The sequence below is a fragment of the Fundulus heteroclitus genome, chromosome 21 (genome assembly GCF_011125445.2).
Source record: "Fundulus heteroclitus isolate FHET01 chromosome 21, MU-UCD_Fhet_4.1, whole genome shotgun sequence".
Lineage (NCBI taxonomy): Eukaryota > Metazoa > Chordata > Actinopteri > Cyprinodontiformes > Fundulidae > Fundulus > Fundulus heteroclitus.
This window is the reverse complement of record NC_046381.1, coordinates 39769652-39790889: the sequence shown is the minus strand read 5'-3', so window position 1 is coordinate 39790889 and position 21238 is coordinate 39769652. Positions and strand designations below refer to the sequence as shown.

At 44.4% G+C, this 21238-nt stretch overlaps 1 protein-coding gene across 1 annotated transcript; it reads right to left on the bottom strand.

The window, feature by feature from the left end:
- Positions 1–1021: 1021 nt before the first annotated feature.
- On the bottom strand, positions 1022–21196 carry LOC105919587 (tomoregulin-1). The gene is made up of 10 exons (XM_012854918.3): positions 20394–21196; positions 11167–11276; positions 10834–10963; positions 8177–8203; positions 7963–8053; positions 7726–7874; positions 5019–5066; positions 4820–4940; positions 4523–4684; positions 1022–3602 (listed from the first exon to the last, which is right to left on the bottom strand). Exons 1-10 carry the CDS (start codon positions 20530–20532, stop codon positions 3518–3520), a joined length of 1062 nt encoding a protein of 353 aa, XP_012710372.2. The 5' UTR covers positions 20533–21196; the 3' UTR covers positions 1022–3517.
- Positions 21197–21238: the final 42 nt, after the last annotated feature.

The following is a 21238-nucleotide window of genomic DNA, read 5'->3' as shown; positions in this document are numbered from 1 at the left end:
GTGCGTTGCTCTCAGACAGCTACAACTGTGTCATTGTTGCTAAAGAGCTCAAGCCCTCTTAAAAGGAGGCTTGCAGGCTTAAAGACTCATATTGTGATTTTACAATTAATTATTTGACTTATAAAAAATTGTATTATTGTATTTTTTTTCTCCAAAACATTGAATGCACAGATGGATGGATGGATGGATGGATGGATGGATGGATGGATGGACCACCCACTCCTTCCAAGTCAATTGAGGCAGATGAGCATTCACACTGAGCCTGGTTCTGGTTCTGCTGGAGGTTCTCCTCCCTGTTAAAGGGGAGTTTTCCTCTCCACTGTCGCCTCATGCATGCTCAGTATGAGGGATTGCTGCAAAGCCATCAACAATGCAGACGACTGTCCACTGTGGCTCTACGCTCTTTCAGGAGGAGTGAATGCCAGAGGCTCATATTTTGTTTGAAAATTTTTAATAAGATGAATTAAGCTTGTAAAGAGCCTTGAGATGGCATGTTGTGAGTTGGCCTATATAAATTGAAGTGAACTGAACTGACCAATGGATGGATAGACAGAGATTAAAAATAAACATCTTAAAGAAAGTTGTATCGATCTTTTGAACATTACTTCTATTATTGTCACTTGTTTTCTTATCCGAGTATTTCTCCATGAATGTTTCTTAGACTATTCCTGCATCAAGGCTTTTTCATTCTGTAAATGAGAAACCAGCCATTTATAAAACTGCAAACTCAAGATCTGGTGTGGAAGGCGAAAAAAAACATCCTTTTATATGAACACTAATCTGAACAATTATTATGCTGACAGTTATACTGGGAATCAAGTCTGATTATACAAATCATTTTGATTCTCTAGTTTCTGTTACCAAAATTTAAAAATGCTTAAAACTTTAACCTGTTCTAGATTATAGCAAAACTCTATCAAGAACCTGTATTTTAGTTACTTGTCCTGGTGTTGAAGGAGTAGCAAAAGAATTAAATTATAAAATGATCCCTGCGAAGGAAAGGAAAACAGAGACACAGAAGTTCAAACATCATAATTTAATGTAATTAACTACAGCACAGTCTAAACAACTTCACTGGTTCATGCAGGACGCAACATCTACAGTAAAATCTGGTCCAGTTCCTGCAGGAGCCACATCCCAGAGACCAGCACATCTGATCTCAGGTCAGCGTGACATGAAGAAACCTCTGGCCAGCTTATTGATCTACTCTTCCTACCACAATAAAACAGACACTTCGTACCATCGTTACAAATTATACCCTCAGCTCGCCCAAACACGCGCACAAATACATCCGTATCCATTTCCGGAATGGCGTCACCTGAAAACTAAGCAACAAATATAATAGTAATAATAGTAATAATAATAATAATAATAATAATAATAACAACCTGTACACGTCAGCTGGTACCTCATAAAATTTTAAGCAGTAGAAAAAACAGCATTTTGGTTTTCAGGTGCATCTCGTCATAAGAAACAAAGAACTTAAGGTCCGCGTTAAATTTTCCATTTCTGACCCTGTGAGACGCAACAAAACAGAAAACAGCAGAGGGGCCATTGGTCCCCGATGGAGAGCAGATGCAGAGCGCCCCCTGGAGGTTTAAGGCCGTACAACATGCTTGGAACAGAAGTGATTTACAGGACTGAGCTGTCACAGATTTTCTATTTTAGCTAAAAAAAGGAGACAAATATGAAGTTTTACTCTGAATTTTAAAGTAAATGTATCATAACATAGATTTAAAAAAAATATATTACTTTCTGGATAAAAAATGATGATATTGCAGTCATTTTAAATTCCATCAGACATCAAATCATTATTAGACAAAACTAAATGCTGCTTTTAGTAAAGAAAAAAAAAAAAAAAAAAGAACCGGTTCGATTATGAATGTCAGAATTATTTAAAAACCAAATTCCATAAGGGATCAGGACACAGCAGTTTAAGATTATTTTGATCGGGTCCAATAAAAAATGCTTTGACCCCAGGTTTGGGCCAACAGACCAGGACTGGTTACCAGCATGAAGATAACGGCTGCCCCTCCCCCACCTGTTCCTGTGGACTGCTGATCAGCTGGCTTTAAGAAGTCTACCACACAATAAACACCATCAAATAAAGCCAAGCTTGTTGCACTTGCGCACAAACTGCAGGACGATCTTGGTGTAAAAACTGCAGGAACGCCTGTTACTCAGGTATACCGCCATGTTAAGAGTACAGCAACCAGTGGTACGCCTGTAAAGCAGCTGACTGCAGGCTCTTCCTAAGACGCTCTGAACAACCGCCCAGAAAACATCAGGACGTTTCACTTAGGCTTTTCTGTAAAAAAACAAGGTGGCAAACCGTGAAACTGTTATTTTCACTCGAGCTGGTCGTATTGTGACAATCCCACACCGGCCAACGACTACATCAGCTACGTTTGTACATCAGGAAGCAGAGCAGATCGGAAATGAGCCGGCCTGAATTTTGGGCATTATAGTAATTATTTTTAATATGGATCCCTTTTTACTATTTGACATGCTGTAATGATGCAATAATCAAGTGGCCAGAGATAAGAGTCTGCCAATTTTTATTTTTTTGATAGGTTCTAATCATGATCAGCAGGCAAAATACTGAAGATTATTTTCCTACTCATTTAACAATCTAATTCTAAAGTTTGTATGCATCAACGGATAACATTTGCTTTGATGCAAATTTTTGAATTTAGTAAGAAATAAATGTCAGAAGCTGCATCAGTTTTTCTCTTTCATGTTCTTAAATAAATCCAAACTCAGACTTTAAAGAAAACTGGTAATCAGTGTCAGCCCGGTCAGTGCATCCCCAATATGGAACATTCTCAGAGGTGGAGGATAGATTTCTCACTTTAACAAAAATAAAAGTCTTGATTTTTCATGCTTTGAGACCTGAACCACACATGTTGGAATGTAAAATCTCCTGAACAGTCCGGCAGCAGAATAACAGGCAAACACTGGCTGAGACGCTCACAACGTTCAAAAAGCGACAACAAAACCAGCAGCACAGAACCAGCAGTGATAAATTCAAACACAATCTTCCAGCGTATTTCAGATTTTACTTCACCATGTAGCTTTTTCTGGGTCACATAAAGTCTGAAACATGATCCTGTTGGAACCATGAAAACCGAAGCGAAGCAGTAAAACAGCGTCAGCGTGCGTCCCACAGGGCGAAAACAAAAACACAACCTGCATGACACCAGACTGATGATGGCGCCGCAGAGACGATACAATCAGATAAATAAAGTTCCTGCTTCCTGTTGGATCCACAGTGTTCTGAGAGCGAAAGCAGCTGGACAGAAACAAACTTAACTCAGATCCGCACAAAAACAAGAAAACATGAAGGGAAATCTGACAAATAAGGCCCCTTTAAGAAATATCAAATAATATACATAAAAAAGGGGGGAAATAAAAAAAGAGGCACCAGGAAGTTGATATAAAACAGTCTGTGTGGTACGAAAACTGGACTGTTGGATTTTTATATAAAAACATGAGGAGGGAAAACGAAGGACGGCAGCTACATCATCCGAGAGGACGTTCCTGATGGGAAATGGCCCAGGTGCTGCTTCTGCCTGCGGCCACGCTTCGACTTGTTGCACCGCCTGCAACGCACGACAGGAAGAGCATGTCAATAGTGAGCAGATGCATGAAGCAAAATCAGCAGAGGTCAAACATCCTGATCTGATTTTAAAACAAACTCAGAGGTTAGAAAGTAGCCAAAATTCAAAGAAAATTATAAAAAAAAAGTTACAAAGCCTGAAACAAAAACCAAGAACAATTAAAAGATCAGCATTTTTTATTTTAAATCATTTGGGTAATATTTCTTTATTCTCTAAGCCAATGCATTTTTATAAATGCATGAACCAAAATCAGCAGAGGTCAAACATCCTGATCTGAGAAGTTCAGGAGGAGGAGAAAAAGCTGCACTATAAATAATATGCATTTTAAAATAAACTTAGAGGGTAGAAAGTAGCCAAAATCCAAAGAAAATTATAAAAAAGTTAGAAAGCCTGAAACAAAAACCAAGAACAATTAAAAGATCTGCATTTTTTATTTTAAATGATTTGGGTAATATTCCTTTATTCTCTAAGACAATGCATTTTTATAAATGCATGAACCAAAATCAGCAGAGGTCAAACATCCTGATCTGAGAAATTCAGGAAGAGGAGGAAAAACTGCACTATGAATATTATGCATTTTAAAGCAAACTTAGTGGTTAGAAAGTAGTCCAAAGAAAATGATAAAGAATGATTAGAAAGCCTGAAAGGAAGAATAATCTTTCATTTTAAATCGTTTGGGTAATATTTCTCTTTATAAATGAGGTTCTTAACCTTCACTATGTTCAGTAGAACATGTGCTAACTGCCCCCTGCTGGTTGACACCTGGTACTGCACCTATAGGCGTCTTACAGTCTTTTCTCTGCAACCACATCCAGGTCACTATAACTGTCCAGTTACCCACGCAGAATGGTTGTGATGGTGACTGAACATCGGTATCCGACCTGTGTGGCAGGTGTGCGTACCTGGTGAAGCACATCACCACGGCGACGATGACAGCGATCTGGACGGCTCCGATGATGGCAGCGATGAGGACGTAGTGCAGCTTCTGGCCGCTGGGAACCACGTACAGGATGTTGAAGTCCAGCAGCTGGTCGCACTGAGGGCCGCCGTACGCAGCGTCGCACCTGAGCCCAAAGCACACGCCCAGGTGACTACTGTGGTCACAGGTGCTGAAACAGGCTCTGGACTGGTTTAGGTGTGATTTTCAGACCAGATCAGAGTTGTGGACGGGCTTGTTAAACCCAGAGGGGAGTCCTTACCTGCAGGTGGGCAGGTTCTGCCTCATCTCACAGTGGCCGTGTTCACAGAACTGAGCGTAGTCTTCAGGACAGGGCAGAGCGCTGCCCTGGAAGCCGCCGTCCTCGTCAGGCTTGGACACGGCTGGGAAGGTCAAAGAGAAGAAGAAAATGCTGATTTCTGATTGGCTGCAGTGATCAAACACAGGCTGCAGCAACTCACAGTAGATGTCTGGTTTCCCCTTCAAGCCGTCGTCCTTCCTGCTTTTATCTGTAAGAAACGACAAATGTTGGGGTTTTACATAAAGAACAAGACAAACTGAAAACTAAAGAGAACCATGAATATTTCCTGAAAGTGTTAAAGAGTTTCTCATCGCTGCATTTTGTTTAACTGAAACAGGTTGTTGTATTTTAAAGTGTATTTATTTCTAATAAACAGCAAAAACAGTAGAATATTTCCCTCACCTGCTGCTGACACACCTAATTATTCTACTTTATTCTATGCTGAAATTAGTTTTCATCACTGCTTTATCTTTTATTTCTCTTGCCTTCGGCTTCGTTTTGATAAAAATATCCGGTGAATTTTGATGTCACATTTGGCCGCTGTTACTGTAATCTTTCATTTACAATTACTCTAAAATCAATTCAGACACGTACGTTATATTGTCTGAGCCCACAATAGTAGAACAACACATGAGAGCATTAATTAGTGAGAGCAAATAGAAAGTACTGGTGGCCTACAGGTGAGAGCAGGGCGCCGGCATCCTGGAGGAGCAACAACTTAGCGCTGAGCGATACGCACCAAAAATAATATCTCGATATCTTTAGGCTAAATACCGATACACAATATTTATCTCCATGTGTTTTTCCTTTCATCAAGTCATTATAAAAAGGCATCCCTGAATCAAAGCTTTATCTCAAATGTCTCACAGGCACGTTTATTAACAAACAGCTGAAAAGTAACCTACTGGAACACATGAAAGTATAATTCGGACTTCGTTAGATTATAGAAAGATGTTCTGCTGAGAAAAATCTCTTCCCCGATTGTTACTGATGCTCAAACAGGCTGGAGTTTGAAGCTTGTGTTGTATTTTGCAGCATTTTGTTTCAATAAATAATAAGGTTTATAATTAGTCTGCAGAGAGAGTTTCTCTGCTGTTTCTTTGGATATTTGAAAATATTAAAACTATTAATTTGATGCTGGTAGCATGACATTAGCGGTTCATTTCTAGGTCATCTGCAGCCTGGCTGATCTCCACAGGAGGATGAACTTCTCTGACTTTAATAAAAACACTGAGCTTCACCTCCCTGGGGACAAACGTGTAACTCTGAGAGGAGCTTAATGTGATGTGATGGAGGCGTTTATGGAGAGGCTCACAAACACATCAGAGCTGCTCCGGGGCGAGGACACGTCTGCAGGAATGTCCTCTAAACTAAACCTCTAAACACTCTGAAGCACCAAAAGTCCTGGCGCTGTTGCTAATGTTTAATTTTCATTCAGAAAATTAAAAAAACAACAAATATGTTTCATCCCTGATTTAAGTTCCTTTAAACGGAGGGAACAACGTGATATAGAAAATTATGAAGATTTCATTTATCAGCACTGATGATAAATGTACTGGAACAAACAAAACTTAATTTAATAGAAAGAACCTCATGCAGTAATGTATTATTAATTGGGAAGATTTGGGTAATGTTTATTGTTTTAAAGGAATAAAGGTGGTTTATTAAACTGTAATGAATCTCACACTGTTCTGCTTTTTTATGACACATAAAGAAGAAACTGAAAGTAAATCTCTTTACCGCTCAGCCTCGCCTCACTGATTTATTGAAGCAGTCAGTGGATTCCGGTGGTTGAACATAAAGTCCTCACATTCAGCCACTGCTATGGAGGATTTACTCCCAGTGGAGCTTAAAGGGGCTGACAAAGATGGAGAGGCGCATCCTCCTCCACGATGCACGCCACTTTAAATAAAGCTAACATGGCTGCAGCTCTCTTCGATGAAACCTGCATGCATGAGCAGGAACTAGTGATAAAAACCAATCAGTCCCTCTATCTGACCGCCTGACGCTGCTCCCTGCATCTAAACTGCAGCCTTCAAGGAGAACTGCTCTCTTGATCCTCCCAGCAGCCAGCACCACCCAGATAGGTGCAACCTGGAGGTGTTTGCGCCTCTGCTTCCTGCTGCTGGTGCAGCTGGTGCCATGCATCAGTGCTGCCTGTTGTAATGTCTGGAGTGGGTTATAGAATGTGGACCTCCCACTGGCAGCTCGTGACTGAACGCCACTGATGACGGCGTCTCACCAGGACAAAGAGGAAGACAATAACAGCACATAGTAGTTTACCACCACTAACAAACAGCAGCATACCTAATGATCCTAAAAGTTCTGCTGTGATGTTTCCTGAAATGTGCTTCACGCATGTTTAAAAATGTAAAACCAGATAAAACCTAGAGGAGCAGGAGAGCCCTCAGTCTGTGTTTGCTGTGAACATGTGACCTCCCACCGTGATGAAGAGGAGGAGGAGGAGTTCAGAGCTGACGGTGGGTTTTAAATGAGACCAGCTGGTTGCTCAGTCAGTTGTAATAATCCCGTTAATCAGAGACACGTTTGGCTTTAAACCATCAAAGCGGGGACGTATGGGAGCCGTGGGGACACTCTGGTTCTACCGTCATGAATTAATCACAGAGGGTCCTCACAACTACAGCAAGATAAGCGTGTCTGTAGATTGAGGTCAGGTCAACATTAAATATAAATCAACTTTTTTCTTCTTCTCCCCCCTGGACTCCACTGCTCCTCTTTTCCTTCTCTTTCCCAGTCCCCCTCCTCCTCCTCCCTCCATGTTCTGTCCTTATCCCTCCTCCTCCTCCTCCTCCTCCTCCTCTCCTCCTCCTCCTCCTCCTCTTCCTCCGTGTTTCCGAGCCGTTTACCTTGGCAGCGTCCGACGTGCTTGATGTCGATCTTGAGCTGCTTGAGGCAGGACGCCTCGCGGACGTGGCACGGCGTGTCGTAGGTGATGCCGTCGCTGCCGCAGACCGGGTTGTCGTTGTGGCCGTTGCACACGATGTTACACATGCAGCTGGAGGCACAGGGACGCACACGCTTCATTTTTAGGCTACGCTCTGCGTGCTAACGGCTAATCAGACGCTGAACATGGGAGCACTCACAGTAGGTCCTCAGAGTCTTCATCGCATTCGGCTCCAAACTTGCAGTTCCCACATTTGGAGGCCTTCTTCCCCCGACCAGAACCTTCATCGTCTGCAGACACAGAGAGCAGAACTCCATCAGCTGCGACTCGGTGCTCCAACCTTTTTTTTTTATTTATAGGCCTATCTATAATAAAAATAAAAATAATCAACCAGGAAATGACAAATAATTCACCTCCATCTCCAGATCCAGAACCTCCGTCTGACAAACACAAAGAGAAGATCTGATGTTAGCAGCTGACAGAAGAATTTATTGTTCAGACTGAAGCAGAGCAGATGTTAATTAGCTGATGAATCATTTCCATTTGTTCTCAGAAAACCTGGCAGGTCTCAACTACTGACAGAATAACCCGAAAAGGCCAAATGTTTGCTGACATTTGGGCTTTTTGGGTTATTCTGTCACACTGGCTCTAAAATAAAAGAGAAGGCTTGGTTTTGTTTTACGGCTTGATTTGGTGAATCCGGCTAAAGGAAGCTTAAATCTGGGCCGATCATCATAAACGCTCCTGGAATTAAATATTCTGCTCAGTGTCTGGAGGTTCCACTTCAGCTGAAGACATGGACCGTCCTTAGAAGGTCCATGAGTCCAGATCTGATCCCAGCTGGTGTCTGTGGAAGGATCTGAATGTAGAGGAGGGGGAAGACCACCTCAGTCCTGCAGGGTCTCATTGTGAAGCACAGAGATCGCTTGTTAACTCCCATTCCTTTAGAAGGTGCTCTAAAAAATAATAAACTAATGAACAAGTCATTTTTCTTATTTATGTAAAGCATTCTGCTCAACTGGAAATCAAAAGCAGTGTCTAATTTGTGTTGAACATGGAATAAACACAAAGAGATGCCTCAATGAATTAGCTTTATTTCTGATATTGTGTTTTTATGTTTATTGTGGAAGGAGACCAAGGATTCATCTCCATCTGTAGACGAGTCCAGCTCTCGTTTCCATCCAGAGGCTTTAAAAGCTGCACACTTCTGTCAGGCAGATGGCGTTTCTGATCAGGCTCTGTTTTTTACACTCTTTGAAGCCTTTTCCCAGGAGGTTTTTGTCGGTGCATTCAGTTTGAACATTAGGTCTGTGATCTGTGTTGCTATGTGTGAATTCTGAGCTCGGGTCTGACCAAAAATCCATTATGGTGTTATAACGGCAGTAACAATTCCAAAATTAAGAGCATTTAACTAACATTTACACCTGCTGGTGAAGACCTGGGGATGGCAAATCCAACTTGTTATTCTTTTAGGAAACTGCCTCACTACCTTTGAACTGAGAACGATCTTTAAATGAAGAGCAAGACGTTTTCAACTGCAACTGATGTCCAGTTTTTCTCCCGCCCTTTTTTTTTAAAACAGTTGTTGATGTTTAATAAAAATATGAATAGGTTAAATAGTCAACCTGAAAATGAAAGCAGAACTAGAGCTGAGCGGCCCTTTGGCAGTACCTTAGCCTATAATCAGAGATTAGCATTTACCTCATGTTTAGGCATAAAACAGTCCTGCAGCTTTAAAGAACTTTGCACATTTAATGGAGTGATACATAATAATAATGACACCTAGTGCTGCAAATTGGAACGACACATAGCCAGCAGTCTGCCATGGAGAAAAGCTGTTTCCTCAACGGTCCATCATTACAAAACTGAAGTTTTACTTCCACAGGACTTTTTATTCAGTTTTACTTCCACAGGACTTTTTATTAAGTTTTACTTCCACAGGCCAGGTCTATGATGATGTATTCTGTTCTGGTTCTGGTCTGCTTCTATTTCTGCAGGCTGCTGCCCTTTAGCCAAGATATTATACCAAATGCTGCGCTCTGTTTTGGGAACCCTGTGTTGAGAACCTTCATTGATTGGCTGAGGAACCAGGAAGTAAACACGGGCTCCACCTGAACCAAAGTAGTTCTGGACCTCTGAGGAAAACGTGACTACGGCATTGTTGATGGAGAGGACCAATTGTTTCACCCAACATCATAGGTGGAAAATAAGAATAATGAAGGTTTATTTTACAGTAAATATCTTACTTACAGCTTCTTTAAAGGAATGGAGAAAGGTTTGGAGAAACAGACCAATTAAACAGCACTTTCCAGGATTCGTGTTACATTTTAAATTCCATTTAAATTTTCCTCAAGCAGTTGTGAAACCTCCTGACATTTCATGGATCTTTATCCCAGAGAAACAAAATCACTTTTTTGTTTTGTTGTCTTAAAAAGGCTCAGTATGTAGTATTACTGTGTTTTACTTTCTTTAATTTTATGATACTTTTTTACCATTTTGCTTATGTTTGATCATTTCTATCTTATTGTATCACTTTGGTCCCGTGGGTGTTTAAAGTTCTTTATAAATAAAATTGGTATGGTACTGTAGCCTTGCAGCAAGAAGGTTGTGGGTTCAAATCCTGGCCTGGGGCCTTTCTGCATGTTCTCCCCGTGCATATGTGGGTTCTCTCCGGGTACTCCAGGTTCCTCCCACAGTCCAAAAATATGACCGGTCTCTCCAGATTGGCCAGATGAGTGTTGCCCTGTGATGCACCCTGCCTCTCCTCCAATTACAGCTGGAGATAGACGCCCCCCCCCCCCCCCCCCCCCCCCCCGTATAACAACAGCTCTTTCTGTTTGAGTGTTCTGCCAACACTGTTTGTTTTTCAGCAGAGCCGTTTCTGTGGTGTAATAATTAACCTTCAGCCCATCATGGATGCAGCAGAAGACGCGCCTCTGTCTGTGTGAGCAAACGACCAACTTAGCAGCGGAAAGCTGATGACCAGGATGTGTGAATAATTTAGGAAGAGCGTAATTTCAGGCAAAACCTCCCAGTTTCACTGCTGAATGTGAGCGGATGCTGGCGTTACCGTGGTAACAGGCTCCCTCCGACACAATGCTGATGGCTCTCTGCTTCTTGCAGGCAGCTCTCCGGAGGAAGCACTCGTTCTGGTACGTGTCTCCGTTGGAGCCGCACACAGGGACGTACTTCTTATTGCACTGGAACAGGAACAAAAATCAGAACATTTCAAAACGCTCTTTGATTCAGACTCAGTCACAGATGTAATACGATTATTTATTTATGCTCAGTAGAGAAAGCCTCATCAGGATGGCTGTTTAAAGCTGCACTGTGCTTTTTATGGTACGATCGTTTATAGTCTGTAGGGGGCGCTCTTTCTGTGACGGCCCGTGGAGAGACTCACGTGGAACTGACAGACGCACTTGATGTCGGCTCCGTTCTCACGGCAGGTTCCCCCGAAACGACACGTCCCGGCCTCGCAGACGCGCAGGTCGCTCTTCTTGTCCGACAAATCTGTAAAATGCATCAGTTTATTACAGAGGCTCAGGTTTTAAAGGCACAAAGTTCTTTAATTGGTTGTAAAAACTCATAAAAACCGGACAGCTCGGTGTCTCTGGGTCTGACTTGTTGGACTGAGTCTGTCTCCACTGACAGACCATTCTACAGAAAGGGTATCTGAACAGCAGCACATTCATATTTAACATATTCCCAGGAGAAAACGCTGTTGGTAACAGGTCAAGGTAAGGAAAACCTGCTGCAGGACACCATAGGACTCTGATGGCATAGAAAAGACTCCTGGTCATGGTGACCTGTGGGCGTCTCCAACTGTGGAGTCAAGCTTGGAAGCGAGAGGATAGGAACCTTTCTGTGATCAGCTGGTGGCAGAGGGACTAGAAAGGTGATGCACAGCTGTGGAGAGAGTCCAACATGCAGCAAAGAACCTGTGAGAATCTATGCAAACCTGAGAGACGTTAACAAGAACCAGAGAGGAAGCCGGATTCTCACCTGAAAATGTCAGTTTTGCCTGAAAATAAATGATAAAGAAAAAAAAAGGAAGATTGTTTGGTCATCAGGAGGAATCCAGCTGAAGTACGTCGGTGTGGACGTCCATAACGTTCACAAGAGGAAATACAGTTTTAATAAAAGGTGATGAACGAACCAGTTCTTTTAAATGGCTTTTTACCTTGAACAATAGGACCTGAGTCCCAGTTAGTGAGAGCCATTCTTTGTTTTTTACTAATTTGCTTTTGCTACTTCATCTGCACTCACTAGCTACTTTTCCTCATTTAATTTTAACTTACAGGGCATCTAATTTCTCAGGCGCCTAAATAAGAACGGGGGGTGTTAACGAGCTCATGCTTATTGCTCACTGTTTGGTGTACCACACATGACTGGTCTGCGCTAAATAGCACTAAAATGCTATTAATGGACAAAAATTAGTAATATGGAACTACATAGATGTTTGATATTTATATCAAGATATGTCATATTTAAATTTCTGAAAATATATAAAGATGTTTTTCCCCACAAACATACTGGGATTCTATTTTGCACATTTTAAGTAAAATATCATTTTACTTAATACAGATGATTCTATGTTTTTGAGAATTTTGCCCACATATTCCAGGTTTTCTAAAATTACAATATTTCACACTATATAAGGGATAAATGGCTTGCTCTTTTAAATAAGTACATTTTCTAAAATGGATCATTAGAACGGCTCTCTGAAAGGAACAGGTCCTGAAGATCCGGTTCCCTTTAAAGAGTCAGAAGTCCTTTTCTCTAATAAATAAACGAACATTGAGTGCTACCAGTGTTGTAGAAACCTGGAGATCGCTCAAACCCAGAACCGAACCTCTGATCTCTTGGTTTTGTCTGGGAAATGTTCTTCTTGTAGAGGCGACCTCTCCTTGAAAGACTTTTTCTATTTTCTACCATAAAGACACACAGAAAACAAAACCTTTGGCCTTCCAGGTCTGTCGTTTTCTATGAGTTGTTGAATTTGTATTTTTTCTTCCATGAAAATATTGTTCTTGTCGGCAGCATTTCTTAAATAATTTGGTGTCTAAGAGAAAGAGATGGACTGACCAGCAGCTCACAGAGGAGAATCAGACCATTTCCAAACGCTTTTAGCCACAGATGGGTATAATCTTAATTCTTTACAGTCGGGTTCAAACGGACTACATTTAGTTTAGACACTATAGGTCATTTTCCCCTTTATCCCTTTAATAAATTAGCAATTGATCAAACCTGGAATCAAACAGAAAACAAATGATATGAAGCTTTTAAGACAGATTTTGACATGTGATCTTTAAACGGTCTAAACTTTAATAAAGAAGATAATCTTTGTGTTTCTGTACTTTATAAACTGGCTCCGCCTCCTTCAGTATCACTGAGATTATCGGGGATTCAGCCGGCCTTAGAGGCTCTGACCTCATGATGGATCTGCGGCTGAAAGGATCCGTCCTCCAGCCGTCAGGACAGAAACACAAACTCTGTTATCCAGGCTTGTAATTTCCTGATGGCGGCTGATTGGCTGCTGGCATGCAGGCCGACCAATTAGAGGCTGTAATTACAGGAGCCGCGACCTCAGCTTCTCCTGTAATTAGTAAATACCACAGAGTGCTGAGCCAGCCACATCCACCTGCTCTGCCTCACACACACACACACACACACACACACACACACACACACACACACACACACACACAAACACACACACACACACACACACACACACCACAAGCTGTGTTTTCAGGAATCCCATCACCACGTGACCAAACACACTGCTGCTCCTGATTTTTGGTGATTCAGACCTGCAGAGGATAAAACCATCCGCTGATCCATCACTGAAACTGATTCATCGCTGATGAAAACCTCCCTGCATCTTCATCGTCCCCTGGAGGCTTTCAAAGCCACAACTTCTACGGTGCCGCGCTGTGTAGCTACAGAAACTGCCGCCTCAGCAGATTGTTTACGGGTCTGCAGAGATGCGGTGAGGAAGAAAAGACAAGACGTGGTGATGCAGGAAAGCAGGAACTGAACCAGGAGCTACAGGCCTGCAGATCTGAGGGATGTCAGAGAAACACGGCAAGAGGAAAACCTGCAGATGTTCTGCTTCGGTCCAGAGCAGCTTGGGAATCATGGCCTCCCATTTAGAGGCTTTTAAATTTATGTGAACAACAATGTGGAGTTAAAAAAACTAAAAGCAATATCTGTGCATGTACAGGGCTTAGTAATAGAGTAGTTGGATGTAGGTCTGGACTTTGACTAGGCCGTTCTAACACCTGAATCTGCTTTGATCTAAGCCGTATATATTAAAGGTGGTTGTCCGGCTGGAAGCTGAACCTCCACCCAGTCTCAGGTCTTCTGCCGCCTCTGGCAGGGTTTCTTCCAGGACGGTCCTGAAATGTAGCTTCATCCAACATCCCACCAACTCTGACCAGCTTCTGTGAACCTGCTGGAGAAAAGCGTCCCCACAGCACCATGCTGCCACCACCAGGATGACCAGGGTTTAGGTTTTCTGCTACACGTTTTGCATGTTGGACAAAAGGTTTCCTTTCATTCTCCTCACCAGACCATCTGGTTGTGTCTCTTACATGCTTCAAGGCTAACTGCAAAGAGAACTTCTCAGACCTTTCCTTCAACGTGCTTCTGGTCGCTCCTTATTGAAGGTCAGCCTTGCGGAGCTTACAACTAATGTCATCTTGTTAACTTCCACCTGAGCTGCTGGTCTCTGCAGCTCCTCCAGAGCCACCATGGTCCTCCTGCTTCTCTGATCAATGCTCTCCTGGTCCAGCCTGTCAGTCCAGGTGGTCTGCAGGTGGTCCATCCTCAGAACTCTGGGAGGTTCTGTAGAACCTGACCTGCTGTAAACTGGACCAGAACCTCCTCCCTGACCCGTCTGCTGGGTTTCTGGGTCTCTATGATGCTGGATGTTCTCAAAGGAACGTCTGAGGCCAGAACCAGAACTGCTGCAGTGATCCTGAGGTTAAATCAAACCCATCTGGACTCTGGTTATTAATCAGGTGTCGTCTGAAGGCCGCTGGCTGCTCTGGGTTTTATTTATGGACCTCAGAGTAGAAATGTCTGAATTCCCATCCCACTGGTGTTTGTTTCTGACCTAAAGTCTGATGAACACCGTGGCTGTCAGGTGACAGCGCTGGATGAGCTAACAGTTTCCCTTGACTTGCATAGCTTATGCTAAGCTAACAGCAGAAGGCCCGCCGGTCTCCCTCAGACAGTCTGCTGTTGGTGCAGCGGCGCCGCCAGCAGATCAGTAACAGGTGAAGCATGAAACAAACACGTGGAGCTGCTCTGATCAAACCTCCTGAATGTTTAATGAGAGCCGGTTCTGGGTCCATCTGGAGACAGAGAGGCAGCCTGCTCGTTAGCAGTCAGTCCCCAGGCTGAGGATTGTTTCTACTCTGAGGGTTTTAGAGCCCACTTAGAGATAACTGAGAGCTCTTCCAGGACAGGCTGGTGTCAGTGCGCTGCTGCTGATCTCAGGTCAGTGAGAAGGAAAAGCAGGTCAGCCTGAAACTGAAGCAGAGCGCCGAGGTTCAGCCGATGGGAGATCATGGCTCTGCTCGTTTCCTCCCCCCTCCATCCCAACCGGAGGAACCCAGAGTCCTCACCCTCAGCTCTGCAGACACTGAACCTCTGACTGAGGAGATCTGATGTTTTCCCTGCAGACACCAGGAACACTTCCTGCACCAGGCTTTTAAAATGAGCTTCTACAGACGCGATGGGACAGAACTGACTGAAGCAGCTTTTAGTCAGATGTTCTGATTTCTCCTCTGGGTTCTATAACGATCAGCTCTAACATTATGACCACCTGCCTGATGGACGGTCCCACCCGGCGAGGCACCGACTGCACAAGGCATGCTGTGGTATCTGGCAGCAGCAGAACCTTTGAGTTCTGGAGGCGTGTGCAGCAGAGACCACAGCGGATCATTCCCGGGTCGCTGTCGGTTTGTGGCGGGGAACACCATCCTGGTCCCACAGGCTGCAGCCTTCAGGGAGCGACGGACCGCAGGAGAACTTTGTCCAAACCACCGTTACCTCCACAGTCTTCTGCACATTGTGCCTACTGGCGCCATGTGCTTCCTTCCTCCGCTGCAGCTTGGTCCAGTTCTGGTGCCGCTGGTTCTTTCAGGCAGGGGGTCAGCATGGACACCCAGACTGCTCTGCAGCTTTTCAGCCCCATAAGCAACAAACCATGACACGCTGTGCAATCGGACCTCCTTCTATCAGAACCGGCATTACCTCTCTTTAGTAATTAGAGCTCACCGGCTGGATCGGACCAGGCAGGCCAGTCTTGGCATCAATGAGCATTTCCTGCCTGGATCCCTGTCATCTTTGTTCATTCCTTGAACCGCTCGGTGGATCCTGACCCCTGCAAACCGGAACCGCCCCACAGAGCTGCAGTTTTCAAGATGTTCTGACCCAGTTGTCCAGTCAAACTCGCTCAAAGCCCAGTGCTGCCCATCTTTCCTGCTGCAGAACCCATCCCACATACCAGCAGGAGTCACGATGATAATCAGTGTTATTCAGCAGGAAACTGCAGCTAACTGGTTCCGTTTAATTAAAAGTTACTAATTAAACAATCGGTACCAAGAATTCCAGAAGATTATTTAACTAAAGTTCTCCAGAAAGTTCCAGTTCACTGGAAGAACAAAACATGATTTTCAATCAAGTTAAACTTTTTTTTGAATACAATAAAATGTTTTTTTTTTACTTTAATGAACCTAAAAATTACAGATTTGTGTGATTTGTGTGATTCAGTAGAAACAGGCGGTTCCTCAGAACCACCGTCAGTCTCAGATATTTAAACCTTCATTAGGTTTATCAGCAGAAATGATTCCTGCTTCTATTCATCTTTAGCTCAACAAGCCTAGAATCTGCGGTTCTGCAGAGGAGAGAAAGCGAGACAGAGAGGAGCATCTTCCCAGGAGAACATCTGTTCTGGGTGCAGATACCCAGAAAGCGTCCAGCCTTCGGTTATTTTAGTTCCACGTTTCTACATTTAGATCAGAGACGCTCCATCAAAGTAAAGTTTTCTTCTGCTGGATCAGTCAAACTGAAAATAACTAAAAATACTTCATGAGTTTTACTGTTTTCTTTAAAAACAGCTGCAGGTTCTGCAGTTCATGTCAGAATCCAACAGAACCAGCAGCAGATCAATCTGCAGGACAGGGTGTTCATTTCTCCTGAGGAGGACCAACAGAACCAACCAGAACCAACATATTGTTCTGTCCAGCTGTGATGGATCTGTGGGCTGAAAATGTCCTGAAAGTTTTCTCACATACGACTTTAAATTCAAACCGATGCCTGCTGAGAAAATAATAAAGGACTCACTTAAACTGTCGCGTTTCAGAGCTGCTATTTTTACTTCTAACACTCAGAACAATGACAGGAAATAATCAAACCAACAGATCAGGGTCAACTGAGCCTCAAACATGACAAAAAAGACACAATGACACCATGGCCAGACCAGATTTACAGCAGCCGACACCTTCAGGCTTTTCCAGGATAGAATCTTCCATCAGTTTCTTTTTGACATTTTAAACTTTTGGCCAATCTGTGAAACCCTGAAAGAGACGACAGCCGGATTGATCCTCAGATTGGTGGAGATCAGCTCCATCTAAACACCCAGGAGATTTAGAGCCTTTGAATCAGGAATCCGCTGAAGACAAATGCTTTAAACGCAGCTTCTTCATCCTTCATTCTGTGAGGTCTGTAGGTTCTGATCTGGTTTAACATTCATAACTCAGTTTAAAATAATCTAGACCTGGATCCCTTAGAGCTCTGTGTGATTGGCCAATCAGCACGTATTGTGTCATTCTTCATCCAGTTTCATTTATCAGCCAATCAAAGTCTGCCCCGGCACACTTAATGTAAAAGAGTCTGACTAGCTACTACAACAGAGGAGAACAGTAAAAGATATTGGTCATTTATTTAAGGCTTTCGCTGGAGGCAAAAAAAGGAAAAAGCATCGAAGTGACCAGACTTAAAAATCCAGCAGCAGGCATGTGAATGCGGACAGATTTAGTTTGTTATTGTGCTGTCATCTTTTTTTTTTTTTTTTTTTTTAAATCGCCAAGCACCACCGGCCTCAAAGACCCAATAAGAGATTTATCCAGTTGGTCATTTAACTGATGAATATTACACCTCATTAGTTTATGTTGAGAGTTGCTTTCTCTGGTTTGGTCTTTCTCAGCCACCGTACATTTGCTCCATCTGAGACATAAGAACCATAAAACCGCTCCAGGACCCGGCTTACATCACTGAAGCTGCTACTGGTCTGGATTCAGCATTCTAAAGGATGTTGGACCGGTTCTGGTTCTGGATCATTACCTACTGATCCAGACCTGGAATGGATCTTGAAAAAAAATCCCAACTCAAGAGTGCGGAAGAGAACATGATTTCATTAAATGCTTCAGGTCCTGATGCTGAAAGGTGGCAAACATCAGTCTGCTCTGATTTTAGCTTCCCTTCATTGGCTTCCTGTTAAATCAAGAATAGAATTTAAAATTCGTATTCTAACGTTTAAAGCCCTTAATAATCAAGCTCCATCATATATCAGAGCTCTGATTACCCCGTATGTTCCTAACAGAGCACTTCGCTCTCAGACTGCAGGTCTGCTGGTGGTTCCTAGAGCCTCTAAAAGTAGAATGGGAGGCAGATCCTTTAGCTATCAGGCTCCTCTCCTGTGGAACCAACTCCCAGTTTTGGTCCATGAGGCAGACACCCCGTCTACTTTTAAGACTAATCTTAAAACTTTCCTTTGTGACAAAGCTTCTAGTCAGAGTGGCTCATGTTACCCTGAGCTACCTCTATAGTTATGCTGCTATAGGCTTAGGCTGCTGGAGGACATCAGGGTCTATTTCTCTCTCTCTGCTGAGTTCTCCTACTGCTCTCCAATCTGCATTGTTTGTTGTTATTTCAGCTTTTAACTTTTTGTTCACTGTCATTTTTCTCTTCATAGAAGGTACACCTGGTCTGACGTTCTGTTAGCTGTGACATCATCAGGGGAGGCAGATCATCCTCTATTACCATCTAACATAGAAAGTACTCCTGGGTCAATGTGAGCTTCTGTGCTTTCTGTGTCTCTGCTCTGTCTTCTCTAACATAGAAAGTACTCCTGGGTCAATGTGAGCTTCTGTGCTTTCTGTGTCTCTGCTCTGTCTTCTCTAACATAGAAAGTACTCCTGGGTCAATGTGAGCGTCTGAGCTTTCTGTGTCTCTGCTCTGTCTTCTCTAACATAGAAAGTACTCCTGGGTCAATGTGAGCTTCTGAGCTTTCTGTGTCTCTGCTCTGTCTTCTCTACCATAGAAAGTACTCCTGGGTCAATGTAAGCTTCTGAGCTTTCTGTGTCTCTGCTCTGTCTTCTCTAAGCCCCAGTGGGTGGAGGCAGATGAGCGTTCACACTGTGGCTCTGGTTCTGGTTCTGCTGGAGGTTCTCCTCCCTGTTAAAGGGGAGTTTTCCTCTCCACTGTCGCTTCATGCATGCTCAGTATGAGGGATTGCTGCAAAGCCATCAACAATGCAGACGACTGTCCACTGTGGCTCTACGCTCTTTCAGGAGGAGTGAATGCTGCTTGGAGAGACTTGATGCAACCTGCTGGGTTTCCTTAGAGAGGAAACTTTCTCACCAACCTGGAGGATCTGATGGAAGCTGACTTTGGAAAGAGCCTTGAGATGACATGAATTGGTGCTATATAGATAAATTTGAACTGTGCACCTGTAACTTGCTCTCAAACTTCTGAAAAGTTTGGAAGTTTGAGATGAAGAACTTGCTCATGATTTGAGGCACTGCATATTATTTAGGGGTCAGAGTAAATATGGATGCCACACATTGCCGATTTTAAATTATAATTTTTTTTTAAGGGATTGATTGTTTCTGTTCCACTTCACAGATGCATCACCTTGTGTCGAATGCAATCTGTGGTTGCAATGTGGAAGAAGTTCTAATGATTTTCTCCCAAGACACTGAAAAGAAGATGTTTCAGCAGAGCTGCCAATGCGATCAATATCTCCGTTACCTCAGGATCCCGTCGCTCTTTAACGACTCAGGTATATTTATTTCACCCCGTCACAATGAGTCCAATGACTCTCTGAGGGGGAACAGTTAAAGCTGGAGCTGATGGATCACCGCTGCTTCACTCTAACCCCCCCCCCCCCCCCCCCAAACCCTCCAGGAGCTCCACTGGTCTGCGTCGTCGCTGCAGCCGTAAATCTGAGCGCTGCTCGGCTGCAGCTGATGGATCTGTCACAGAAACTGGTCCGGCCTCGCCCAGTTCCTCCCAGCCTGTAATTAAGGCCCAGAATAGACCCGGTCTGAGCTGAGGAGTGGTCACACACACACACACACACACACACACACACACACATACACACACACACACACACACACACACACACACACACACACACACTGTTGGCTCTGATTGCATCACTGCACTCTGGTGGTCTCATTAACCTGCTGAACACAACCTCACTGGAGATGCCTGGTCGTCATGACAACAGGGGGACGACAACAGCCCGTCACGTGACCGGGCAGGCAGAAACAATGAGGCCGCAGCCAGTGACCTCTGACCCGCAGCCTCAGGTGTGTGCGGACTCACCTGGACACTCGGAGGCCTTCCCGGGGCCGCAGTCGGCGCTGCCGCCGCCTCCGCTGCGGGGGAAGGAGCTCCGGGCGGCGGGGACACCGAGCAGGACCAGCAGGCAGCAGAACCAGGAGACCCGGCGCAGAGGAGCCATGATGGACGGACAGAGGGAGGCAGGGACGAATGGATGGAGGCAGATGAATGGAGGCTGCAGAAAAATGGGCCGAAAAGGCTAATTGTGCGTTTTTCTCGCGTCTTCTTTAAAATAAATCCCCAAATCAATGAGCGATGAGCCAAAGAATCAACCCCTTAGATCCTCTTTGTGTCCATGGGTTTCCCTAAAAGAGCTCTGGCTCGCAGCAGAAGCGCTTCCAGGAGGATCGGGCTGGAAACGCCGAGCAGAGAGCCGGGAGGAGGGTTCTGGAGCCCCGGACAACAAAGCAGCAGAGGGCCTGGGGGGCTGCGCGCACACCGACCCCCACACCTCACAGCCCGGACACAGCCTCCATCCCCCAGCCCCCGCTGCCAAGCGCCCAAACCGGCGGCGAGAAGAAGCGACGGCGGGGCGCCGCGGAACAAGCGATCCAGGTGGAGCTCCGGAGGGGCTGCGGCTGCAGCATCCAGGCCGGGCGGGAGCGTCTGTGCGCCGGGGAAGCTGGACGGAGAGGCTCGGTGGGTCGGAGCGGGACTTTCCTTTCTTTTTTCTCGGCGCTCCTGTTCTTTCTCCCCCGGATCACATCAACAAAGGCCCGGACCATGTGACCTGCAGGAGACCACTCCCACACCCACAGACAGACAAGCCCACAGCCCCACAGACCATAATAAGCAGCGCTTCATTAGGGCCCTTCTGGGGGCCCTGC